The sequence below is a fragment of the Haliotis rufescens genome, unplaced genomic scaffold, assembly GCF_023055435.1.
Source record: "Haliotis rufescens isolate VD_foot unplaced genomic scaffold, xgHalRufe1.0.p SCAF_3, whole genome shotgun sequence".
Lineage (NCBI taxonomy): Eukaryota > Metazoa > Mollusca > Gastropoda > Lepetellida > Haliotidae > Haliotis > Haliotis rufescens.
This window is the reverse complement of record NW_025964001.1, coordinates 2,937,180-2,950,917: the sequence shown is the minus strand read 5'-3', so window position 1 is coordinate 2,950,917 and position 13,738 is coordinate 2,937,180. Positions and strand designations below refer to the sequence as shown.

The 13,738-nt window shown below is 37.8% G+C and overlaps 1 protein-coding gene across 5 annotated transcripts in view; it reads right to left on the bottom strand.

Moving 5' to 3' along the window:
- The window catches only part of LOC124131903 (adenosine 3'-phospho 5'-phosphosulfate transporter 1-like), a 33,964-nt gene that overhangs the window by 5,796 nt on the left and 14,430 nt on the right, over window positions 1-13,738 (bottom strand). For 3 of the 5 annotated variants that reach the window (XM_046495431.2, XM_046495428.2, XM_046495430.2), the window contains one exon: window positions 279-508. In XM_046495431.2, coding sequence (XP_046351387.1) covers window positions 279-507 — 229 coding nt within the window. In that variant the 5' untranslated portion in view covers window position 508. Of the gene's footprint in view, window positions 1-278; window positions 509-6,428; window positions 6,516-10,873; window positions 10,938-13,738 lie in introns of those variants that run through there. The other 2 variants (XM_048403551.1, XM_046495429.2) reach the window with 2 other exon arrangements.

Sequence of the window (13,738 nt, the reverse complement as noted above, 5' to 3'; positions counted from 1 at the left end):
CACTTCTGTGAAAGTGACTAAATAACTGGATTTAGGTATATTATTCTCATCATTATTTCAGTTATAACACAGAAAGTCAATATTGTGTGGGAGAAAGACAAGACCCTTGCAGGGCGTAGACACTGACCACTTACGTCAGACAAGGCATCATAACCAGTGAAATCAGATCAAAGTAGAGCTGCCAGATTTGTTAAACTTATAGCTGCAGACTTTTTGAAGAACACGGATTGGCATATCAAAGTAAACCTGGGAAAAAAGAATGGAACTTCTGTGCCTACCTGCTGTTTCATTGTATTTGCTCTTCCGCAAGTAGCTGATGAGGAGAGCTCCTGGAACAAAGATGGTGGCATATCCCAGGATGTTGACCCCGAGGCGGAACAACCAGAAGTCTGTCCACTGACTGACTTGGTGGGAGGCTGGCTGTTCCCCAGCGACACCACTGGCCTGGCTGTAGACTAGGTAGGGTGCGATAACCAGAAACACAAACCCTAATCCGATGTAAGCCATGCTGAAAGGACAGACAAGAAGATGCTTAGCCAGTCACCCAAACAGTGTTCTCTGTGTTATATAAGGATTCAAAGTTTATTCAGAATTAGTTTACTTATCAACCCTAGATGAAAACATCAAGTTTTTCATTCACTAATATTCTCTTACATATCAAAATAATTATTTAGACACTGTGCAATAATCTTCATACAGCCAAGTCAACAAAACATTTTAGTAGTTTTTACCCCTTTACAGCTTGTATGCAATAAATTTTTAAATATGTAAGAAATTCCTCATGTTCAAAAAACAAACAACAAGAAAAACTAAAAATGTGCACAGATTCAATGAATTCTTCAAAACAATAATTAAAACAAACTAAAGCAGGATAAATAATTCAACAATTATGATTATGTTATTATTGCTTGGGCAGCATAGCATCCAGAATATTCCAATGTTTATATTTCATACACAGAACAATATCATTAATCGTCTGGAAGTATAAAACAACAATAATTTACCAACTGTACAGTAACATGGTAATATCAGATATCATTTCCCTCTACATAAACATTTAGCACTAGTATATTCATTGGAATATGTTGATATTGTTGATAACAAAAATCATACTATGATTACTAAGGGGGTTAACAGTGAGGGGGTTAAAATATTAGGTACAGAATGAGATTAATCATGTTAATAGAATGGCAAACAAAATCACAATTGAGAACATTTCAATTTTGGTTTCCATTTGACATAACTTTAAAGAAAAAAGTGAGGATTTGTCATGTTTGTTGATCACTTGAATTCTTCTAATATTTGCACCACCATAATTTTTTTTTATCACAATCCTCACTTGATTATGATGATAAATGTATGCAAGAAATCCCCATGCGATATATTATGTTTCAACTTAATGAACATATCACTTTATATCAAATTATAAAATCACACCTGAGTGAGTATGGTTTTACGCCGCTTTTTGCAATATTCCAGCAATATAATGTCGGGAATCGAACCTGGGTCTTCGGCATGACGAGCACACATGAATATATGGCAATGATGTGAGTCAAATTGGCATTTTTGAAAAAGTGTATATGTCCAGAACAAGATAAAAGTCTGGTGAGTAAACAACAGAGAAATTATCACTGGGATCATATACGCAAGCCTTCCTGCTCAACTCGCCCTGTGGCTTCACGGATAATAGGTTGGATAATAGGTGAAATTGCAACATGTCCAGAAACACATACCGTAGTTTATTAAATATCATAATTTACCATGGTTGTGATATATTGAAAGTGTAGCTTTATGACGATACATGTAGGATGGAGGTCATATTCCTGAGTGAGTGAGCTGGGTTTAAAACCTCATTGATCAGTACTCCATCTGATACTAGGGTATGAAAACAAGATATGTTCCAGACAGTGTTCAGTAGCTAGTCGTATATTGAATCTTGATTGACCGCCGTTTTGCTTTCTGTGACGATCGATATCATACTTTTTTATGGTCAATAATTAATTAAGTACAGATGAAAAAAGTATTCAAATAACTATTGCTATCAACGATATTTTAGTATTTGTGATTATATTATCTGTCTTGTTTTTAAATATTCTTTAGTTTAAAAAAAACCCTTTTCCCGTGAGGTCACTTGATAACCAATTATGGGATAATAGTCTCGATCCAAATGTTACAACGCGGACACTTGAGCAGATATCACTCATGAATATTAATTAGACCGTTCACAACGTTAACAGATCATTATTATAACAGAAACAAACGTATGTTTTCCATGTATATCTAAAATGATATTATTTATTATTAATTGTCCAGTGAATTAAACAATTGAAATTGAAATAATTCATCATATTATGAATACGTAAAAACTTGTAATGTGTGTGAAAAGTCGTACTAAAATACGCTATTTGAAGGGGGCGTGGCCTAAATGCAAATGTCCGATTGGGATTTTAAATTTTCCGGACCTCTGCCAGACACTGTTCTGGAAAAGTCCATGCAAGGTTTCAGCCTCAATGGCCCAGTGTTTCAGAGATTAATACTGTAAAACCTCACATTAACATGAAGACAACCAACCTTACTATAAACTCACACGAATTGATAGTTCATGTGAACTAAAAGCCAGTGTGGTCTCTATTTCAGTCTTGATAAGACTCTTTAGGAACGAAAAGGTTATCTGACATGTCTGATAATACTTTGTGTTGTTTCCTATCAATAAAAAAACGTGAATGTCACATGCTTTATATATCAACCAGTCATGATCAAATGATATTCTCAACTGCTGTACAGGGACATACATCATGGGAATGTAGGTGATAATCATGATAATATCTGGATGTTATCACAAAGTTGATGAACAGAGTGAGCTAAGACTGGATACATGTTGGTTGGTTGGTTTGTTCTTTTTACGCTGCACGCAGCAATATTCCAGCTGTATGATTTTGGTCTTTAAATAATCAAGTCTGGACCAGACAATCCAGTGATTAATATCATGAGCATCGATACACCCAATTAGGATCGATGACATGCATCAACCAAGTCGAGCCTGACCTCCTGATCACGTTAGTCGCCTCTTATGACAAGCATGGGTTGCTGAAGACCTTTTCTACCCCGGATCTTCACGGGTCGGTACATCATTGTTAATTACATGCCTCTTAAGTATCTCTACAATAGTAGTGATAGCAGATCAAGTACAGTTCACCATAATTAGTCACGCTTCTACAAACAGACATTTCCATGATTACAGGAACCAACTTCATGAATAAAACCTCACACAGCTCTGTCCAGGGATTTGTCTAGACCTACTCAGAACCCACTATCCGTCCCCATGTGACCTGTATTTCACTGATACACAGCTCTGTCCAGGGATTTGTCTAGACCTACTCAGAACCCACTATCCGTCCCCATGTGACCTGTATTTCACTGATACACAGCTCTGTCCAGGGATTTGTCTAGACCTTCTCAGAACCCACTATCCGTCCCCATGTGACCTGTATTTCACTGATACACAGCTCTGTCAAGACCTACTCAGAGCCCACTATCCGTCCCCATGTGACCTGTATTTCACTGTTAACAGAACCAAACAGGAGGAAAAGATTAATTTTACATCATTGTGTTGATGCCATGTTAAAATACTTCTCAAAAAAAGGAAAATTAGACCTCGCTTTTTCAAAAAGAAACCTGGACGTTTCCCTGTTCATTCTCAGAAAGTTGACAGGCACTTGAAACCTCTCTATTCAACTCATGGAGAAGAGTATTGTAGGTGGTAAGTTGGTGCCTCCTCTGCAGCCAACCCTCAGGCCGCCTTCTCAACAGGACAATACACAAATACTCCTAACAGCAGCAAAACATTCTTCCACAGCATCATCCATTTTTGCAAGATAATTAAAAAACTTTGATGAGTGTAAACAGACAAACGTTATCAAAGATTTTGATAGTGTAACGGGGGCTTAAGTGTCGAAAATTTGATTCATGTTTCTAGGTGTCCAAACTAAGTGTGTGTGTTTGTAGATGTCAGGGTATAAGGGCACAATATCAACCAAGTTATCCAGCCTGACCACCCGATCAATTAAATTGCTTCTTACGACTCGAATTAGAATGCTGGGGATCTATTCTAACTCAGAAACTGATGAAAGCCCGTTAGAAAAGTGTGCTGTAAGACCACTCCACTGTAATGTACTCCTATACCATGTGGGTATAAACTGTTTCTGGTTCAAGGACAACACAATGAGTCCTGTACTAGGTGTACAAAATAACCTGCGATAAAAGCTTTAATTACAGCTCAACATGATCCCCATACTTTTCAATCCTGACACTGAACAAGCCAAATACTGACCAATAATGATTGCTTACGATGAATAAAACCTTGAATATCAGCTTGCTCATTATAAACGTGATCAATTTATCAATACCATTCAGTGCTTGGAAAAAGGACAAACAAGCCTCCAGGGTCTTGGTTGAACATGTAAACACAAGGGAGAAGGAATCGGGGGAAAGTGTTTTAACCAACTTATAAACCATTGCAATGGCAGCATTAGAATTTTGCAATAGTCCCATGGTAGTTGCCAAACTGCCCAATAGTTAAGGTATCATAAGGACTTAGAGTAGACATTTGCCCTTTTTAAGGATTTTGCTATATGATATCATTATAAGGACTAGTGGACGAAAACTGAGTTTCTATGGCTAAATGCAAATAATACCAGAAAGAACAGAAAAAACAAGGATATCTTACAGTCAAACAATAGTGTAGTCGTAGTATAAGCAAATTCAATGACAGTGGGCGAGAGAAAGACCACAAGCAACATGTACACAACTGAAGGTGGTTTAGTGGGAAAACAGTCGGTTACCATGGCTGCAATACTACTCAACACTAGATGCATATTAAAGGGCTGTTTTTACAATTCAAATGTAAAACCTCCAAGCAGGTCTCTATACAGATGTAAAACATCCCAGCTGGTCTCACGTGGAAGTAGTACCTCCCACAAGGTTACTGTGAGATAGCCAGATACCTACCATACGATAGACAAGAGTGGCAGTAGGTCCACAAATACAATAACTGAACAAGTGTCCACACATTTAACCTCTGTGCCAAAACATCCCTGACAAGAAGTGCCCCCAACCTTGCCACTTTGTCCAATTAGTCTGTCCAGCACCTGTTCCGTTCATACGAATAAACTGTGCCAGCTGGTCATTGATTCAGTGTATGCCTGCAGCTATCGCCCAATCAAATCCACACCAAACACTGTACCACATGGATGCACAACACCATTCAAACTTCTTCCTTCAGTGGTTCAGAGAATTATCTCGGATTAACCATGAGACATTATCTCATATATAGAGAGACACTGGTACTATAAGCCTATTAGAATGGATGACTGGACAGGACTAAAACCTGACTGAAACCAAGCTTAATCTGGTTAAGTAAGCACATATATATATACACTTGTAGATTACTTGTTACGTATTACCCATAGTATCAACTAGTTTTGACTTTAAAAACACGAGCTGTATGAAGCCCTGTGATTGTGAAACATGACCTTCATTTGACATTAAGTGGAGTTATGATGTTGGCGATTCCATTCACTAGAAAAGAATTTTTTTATTGTCTTATCACGCTTGTGCATGAGCAACAGTAAATAAATAATTAAATGGTTTTTTTATTGGAATTACAAAGAAATATTAAAGAAATGCTCCTTAAATCATCCCTGAAAACAGATTATCTTATTATTGCTTTGCATCTCCCTCTTTACTTGGCATATTGACCAAGGGAATCTTTCAAACAAGAACTTGAATTGGTTGTGCCTATAAAATGTCCCAACAGTGAATGGAATGAACATTTGGTTGAGTGATGGGGATCTCAGCCTTAAGCAACAGTACTGTGCCTGCAAACCAAAACCCGGAACCCAGAACCCAGAAACCAAAAACCAGAACCAGTATTGTGGACCAGAAAACAAAGTATGCTTGCTAAAGAGTTTAAATAAAAAGTAGAACCAAATTTAACCACCTGTTCTTAAAAGGTTAATCATTACATTAATACAAAGTTTCAGTATGTATAGGTCCAAAATGATTTAAAGAAATAATTCTTTGATTGCATTCTAATAACAATCAAGGTTATGAGCAATTCCACCAACAGAATTATGAAAAACATAAAGCATTATTGAATGTGTGCAATGCAAGTTAGGACGAAGGTAGAAGCCACATACATATTACAGTGAAAAATCCAGAATAACTTTGTAACCATAATGATAACCGATAAAGCCTGTTTAAAACATCTACTTGCTGAAATATTTACAACAACCACATTACAAAATGCCTGCACAATAAAAACAAAGAAGACCAAGATTTCCCACCTGAAAACCAAACCAAGAAGCACCATGTCCACATGCTACACAGTAAGTAAGCTGTCAATGAAATCCGGGAAGCTTATTTCCTACCTGTTCCGACACCTTGTGCGTGTGTCATATGTTATGCTCGCACGTCCATCTCGCTCAAACACCGGCAACCGATACAAGTGGCTTTTCCTGTAGTGCATCATGTGATGAAAGCAGGTCAACATATCATACAACAGATGCACTACTGTTTGACTCAGTTTCCTAACTAAATGAATTATTCTCTTCATGGTGGGAAGGAACGCCAATGAGGATGTCCCATTGGAACTTTACATCTCACACATTAGAAACCCTGGACTAACAGCTATAGTTTGCAGTCCTGCATACATTCTGCCCTATCCACATGGTTCGAGAAGTAAAACCATCTCCACCATGAGCTGCATGGGATGATGTGAGAAGCGATAAGGTGATTATATCCCGAGGCATCAATCCAAAAATATATTTAAAAATAGCGCTTTAAGGAAGATCCTGTTGCTTTGCGACGTCATATTACTCATAAATCACACACACACAACACATATCACATAGGTATGTTTAATTTATGCATTCAGCCCCTCGTACATCATGCTGAGGCCCACTAAACTGAGACTACTTACTTGAGCTGGGAACATGTGAAAAGCCAATGACACACACATGATGACTGATAGAAAATGTACCGGTAAACATACTAAACATGTTTGTCTCATTCAAGGAGGGCTAGCTGCAAACTGCGATCACTTGTGAAATCAAGTTTCCACTATTCCTCTTGTCTAGTCTTATAAAAATCTATTTCTCAGGCTGTGCACTCAAGGGGGATAACTCTATAAGGTCAACTGTTTAAAAGAGACAGTTTATGCTTGCATTCATGTCAACAGGCTGTAAGAGCAGGAAGACTGAAGTACACCGGGAGCTGGACTCATGGTAAGTTACGGGCAGAGATGATGTAGTGCCTCTCACTTATAAATATATTTACATTTTAAGCTTCATAATATCATGTAAAACATTTGTTGATTAAATATACCATTGAAAAGAAGGACAACAACACACACATGAGTGATGATCACCTGTGCTCATGACATAGTAAAGGAATGAGAAAATGCGTTACCACCAAGCATATGTCAAAAATATTTTTGTTTTGCTCGTCTAACACTCATGCTCAACAATATTCTGGCTGTAAGTCCGCACCAGACAAACTGGTGATTGATATTATGAGCGATGTCCTCTGTTGCCAGGGAATGAACACATGCTAACATGCATACACCCTGTATTCCTGAACTACTTTCACCCTTTATTCCTGAACTACTTTCACCCTGTATTCCTGAACTACTTTCACCCTGTATTCCTGCACTACTTTCACCCAGTATTCCGGCACTACTTTCACCCTGTATTCCGGCACTACTTTCACCCTGTATTCCTGCACTACTTTCACCCAGTATTCCGGCACTACTTTCACCCAGTATTCCGGCACTACTTTCACCCTGTATTCCTGCACTACTTTCACCCTGTACTCCTGCACTACTTTCACCCTGTATTCCCGCACTACTTTCACCCTGTATTCCTGCACTACTTTCACCCTGTATTCCTGCACTACTTTCACCCAGTATTCCTGCACTACTTTCACCCTGTATTCCTGCACTACTTTCACCCTGTATTCCTGCACTACTTTCACCCAGTATTCCTGCACTACTTTCACCCTGTATTCCTGTACTACTTTCACCCTGTATTCCTGCACTACTTTCACCCAGTATTCTTGAACTGCTTTCACCCAGAATTACAGGAAAGCCAAATGAAATACCAAGACAATCATTGCCCCATGACCTTACTTGTCAAAGTTGACCCTGCTCAAGTGCTCTCTCCTATATGGCCTCCATAACATGACATATCCTGGTCTATTAGTTATCCATGACAGTAATTTCAAATATGATGTGGCCTGCTGTGATGCGGACAATGTGGCCTATAATTGATTGAGATGATCCAGCAGAATCATCAGCGAGATCTTTTTTTACCAAGGATACAGTAGATCACAGATGGTGGTAATTATGCCCATTATGAAGCAACTCAAAAAGTGTACTTTATAGTAGGATAAACTATTGCTGTCACTTAGCCACCAGGTCCTTGTGATCTAACCAATATTTCGCTTACTAAACACCAAGCTCTCTTCAATGAACAGGAAGACAGGGCATGGCTGATTAAAAGATACTGCAGAATAATAACATGCATAATCACTATTCTACCATGAATTCAGAAAATGTTTGAATTTGATTGGTCAATCAGAGGTATCAAATCACAATACAGCCCCTCTTATTGAATCAGCCAATTTGACAGCCAATCTCTGTCGAAGTTAATATTTTTAGAATAGAAGTTCTTTAACAGTCATAGCTGGTAGGCATATTTAAATAATTATAAGTCCAATTATAGGCTACAAAATGCAAAATGCTAAAATTAACATTTGAAACCTCAAGCTGGGTGTTCGGTTCCACATTCAATGTAGAGCAGTTAAATCTACAGGTGCTCTACATAGAAAACAGTACGTTCCTCTCCTAAATCATGGGGTGTCTCTCGGCATATCTTTCGTTGTTTTAGATTGCATGTACGTTAGATATACATGTCATATGCAAGACAATGATCTTTATTTATTCATTCAGTGACACAGCCTAATATATGTCCTCATAACATGAATAAAGTATGTATGACTAAGGCAAACACACTTACTACACAATGGACTACTTGATTGGAAAGTCAGGTGCACACGGTGTATATGACAACGAATACACTTGCCTTATTTCAGGACTTTCATGCAAGGTCTTGAGTTCTTGGTAAGACCATTCACTTGTTCCATCATGTTCTCAGATTGTGTACGCTTAACATGTTCAACAGTTTCAACTTTCCTAAAGCATGAAGTAACCAAATATGGAAATTTCCAGTATGTCAATCATGTTAATAAGTTGTCATAATATTCTAGAATAGTCTATAATTGTTTTAGCATGTTTAAAACATTATTTCATTTATTTTAAATCTTAAAATGTTTACAGATTTGGGGAAAGACTCAATAGAGTGAGGAATAGATGAGTGACAAAAATATTGGTTACCCAATGAAAAATGTAATAACTCAATTAAAATTGAAACCCTAGAGTAAAAACTCAATTGCTCGAAAAGTTATCTGGAGCTCTGCTTGAAGGTCAGTCGAGTTCCAATGAGCAGTCTCGACACTTGAACATGCTGAACATTATTGTTTTTCCTGTACATTCACATTAACCTATGACAGTCAAAGCCTAAACAAGCATTTGTGTGATGGACCCGGGATGCTGTTATTTGCAATTGACCTACAGAAACTTTCTAATTTATTAATCCCCCTATTCATTAATCCCATTAATTCATGTACAACATACACAATGTTCCTATTTCTGTGATCCTCTATGCATCAATCAGTCATATATCAAGTGTCCATGAATGGACTGCCAGACGTTTAACACAAAGTGAGTGAGTGAGTGAGTTTGGTTTTACGCCCCTTTTAGCAATATTCCAGCAATATCACGGTGGGGGACACCAGAAATGGGCTTCACACATTGTAGCCATGTCAGGAATCGAACCCGTCTTCGGCGTGATGAGCGAATGCTTTAACCACTAGGCTACCCGACCGCCCCTTTAACACAAGAAAGATTCCTTTGGAGGTTGACCGACAATGTACAGAAAAACAGAACAATTAACACGAGGTAACACAGAACTGGGAATCATTTCACAAAGAAATCTTAGCGGTTCTATCCAAAGTCTACACTCCCTTAATGACAGTGAGTCCAGCGATTGAGTATGCCGGTTCCAGCAATATTCCAGGAACATCATAACCATAGACACAAGAATTGGGCTTCACGCATTTACCTTTATCATGCAAATCAGCATCAAACCCAGGCATCAGTGTGATGAGCAAACGCTTTAGCCACCAAGCTACCCACCACCTTTAAATATGTTAACATTATGACAGTCCTGCTCATAGCACAAAGTCCCTATTGTGGAAAGGACCCATGACGCTCCCCAACAGCAAACAGTGAACACACTACATATGGAATCAGTGTCAACAGCAACTCCAACAGATAATAAATTCAGGTATCATACTCAAATCCTGACAAGCTGATATTAAAATAACATAGATGATTAACACAGGGTTCCAAACAAACTGGGTCCGCTTGAGACTAGTTATATATCAGAAGATGGCATGACCTTGTTGACTACCTCCATACTTAAAGTTGTCCGCAATTCTGTAGCAGGTCCATTTTTTCGACTAGTAAAAATAATTACTTATTTCTAACCTTATGGATGTAACAGAAATACCAATGATGTGATGCAGTTCCAGCAGTAGGTACTAACATTTTTAGTCCACTAGTCCTTTTAATGATAACATATATAAAAACCTTGCATATGGCACATTTCTACTAGTCCTTATAATACCTTAACAATTGTTTGGCAAGGACTACAGGACTAGTGCCAGTTTTGAATGCTGTAGTTCACGTACTTACAGTAAGAGTGGCTAAGTTTCCAAGTTGTCGTGCAGTATGATGTGGTGATGTGTCAGGAGTGGAGGTCTGTCAGCGGATACACCAGCTGTCCCAGCACTGCAGCCATGTGGCACCAGCCTAGATCATCCCTATCTCTCTGCACATCACTTCATTATTGATTACCAAGTACCAACAGGAGATTTGCTTCTCACAATGTATAAAATTTAATACTTGATAGATGACTGATCAATATTTTCACAGTAGCCTGTCAATACATAACACTCAACTTTTGTCCAACTTTAGTCCACGGCTTCGATAGATTAACTGCGGAAAGGATTACGTGAATAAGAGGAAAGGTTTGAAACAAATAACAGCCACTTTGCCTCAACATGCTCAAGCAGAGAGCTCAAATAATAAATCTTAATTTGAGTAACTCGTGAATTTTGAGAGTGCTTACGTCAAAAGGTCATGATCATATAGGCTAGGAAGTGCCATCTTCCTGAGGCAAGGGAGTTAACTGACTATAAAAGTAAAGTTTCAGCCCTTGTCTAAATAGGCTGGAATTATGGAGTTATATTTTGGCTGGACTAATCGACATCTGGTTTGTAAATTGTTGTGAAGATTTCGTTCGATTGCAGAATTTGCCAAGCATGTATACCATCAACTTAGCATCAACAGATATTTTCCAAATCTTTTCAGGTGTTTAATCAGGGTGCTCACATGATTTGATGCGCTTTGCAAAGTAAGACCCATTTTATTACAATATAAATCTTCACCATCCATCAGATTGTCTTGAATTGGCACTGCCGTTTTGTTTAAAGCAACTGCTAGTGATCGAGCCCAGAAATTCCAGCGTAGTTCGGCAAGGGTGGAAACCAGACATTTACAGGCACTTAAGTCCCTTGCCTCGAGAAGATGGGAAGTGCTGACTGGAGTGTCCTCGGTTCTTGGAGGTTTGCTGCTGTAGTAGTTTAATCTAGGGACCCTAAATCTTGAACTTTTAACATCGAGGTTGTGACAAGGCTTCATTGACTTTATGCACAATTTTGAACACAACAATACCAACCTGTACTAATGACTGACCTGATGACTGCTGTTTTAAAGGATGAACATAAAAAGTAATTGTATGTTTGTTTCCACCTGGTTTCAGTTGCTTTGGTCATGACAACTACATCCCGGAAACAAAAGGTATTTGATATTTGAAACCTGTTTTCAATGCAATTCCTACTTTCATCAACAGATGATTGATCAATCTTTGTAAGAAGCTGATAGATATACATCGTGCAACTCTTTCCCTACCTATAGCAAGTACAGTTAAAGCTTGTTAATCTAGATGGTAAAATTATCTTGATTAACCAATTTCCTGATTAATAAAACATGGAAACTTAGCAACATCCCTTTGATTACATTTAGATGTCCTAATAGGAACAATATGGAAAGTGAGGTTTCCAGATTTAACAGAGTCTGGACAAAGGGGTTTAATATCAGTAACACAGAACACATCAAGTCTAAAACATGACGATGTACTAGTCATTTGAGGCATTCATGCTGAGGCTCAAAATAAATGGATGCAGATGTGATATGACTTTGATCAATTATATATTTAAGTAAACAATGACATATTTACTCACTACATTGTATTTTATGAACGCTTGTTCACTAACAGACATAAAGTGTTTCACCTGTCATGAATGCTCTGAAAACTAGATATTGTTACACTAGTTGAAAAAAAGTTACATTATTTTTCCCAAACTGCTCTATAATTCACAAAAATGATAAAATGGACCAAGTGCTTCAACTGCAACTCCCATACTCTAACACAGACTTACAACGGTCATGGCGCTGGAAATATCAAAATAGCCCTCATATTACAAACATCTCGCAATTTGTCAGACCATCTGTCATCAGTTATTGTACGACTTTTTGAAAAAAGAAGTTAATATCACCAGAACATTTTATCCACATTGCATCTATCGATTTGACTAGATATTATATACTGTATCATTTTGGTGTATCTATTCTTAACAAGCTAATATCATCACGGTCATCAGAGATTATACAGGCTAGATGTGGGCCACAATCTCAAAATACGTAAATAATCCATAGACTTGTCAAATACCTTGGATACTCAACATCCGTAATAAACTTCCAAATGTGTGGTATGTATCGTATATGGAAAGGCTAACTAGATGACATTAAATAGTTACCAAGTTGTCTGTTGTTTAATTCAGTGGATAAATTAACATTGTTGTACTGTATGTCAGTGTATCCATATGTAACAAATAATAATTGTTAATGTGAAGTTTACATGCTATACAGTCTTTCCACTGGTCCAGATGTCAGTCACATGACCACGAAACTTATGTCACCAATTTCAAACATTTCTTCACGAGACTGAAAAAATTAAACACTGACTGCTTCCACATTTATGGGAATTCCCAAGCACAAACAAATACATAACCATTGTATCTGATCATTTGGATCACTTTTATCTTTCAACTTGCCCTAACCTAAAGTCAAAGACTTTGATTGCATTCATGTGATCGATTATGCTCACTATGACCCTTCCTAGTAAATAATACGTACAAACAATTAACACGTTCCATGCCTAGACTGACAGTGACAGTTTACAGGAATCTCCTTCTAATGTTTGACCAAGTTATGAATAATGACTAACGTGTAATTGCCAGAGGTTCTATAACAACTTCGGAAACCTCTCCAGTCATGTTGCTCGCGTCGGATAATTCGGTCCTGTACCTAATGTAAACATATTACGACCCTCTCTGGCTGACTGACAGAGGTAGGTCTTAACCATGTCAACAGACCTTTCTAACACAAAGTTATTATTTGTATCTATTTGTTTTAACTAAACTATACCAGATGTTA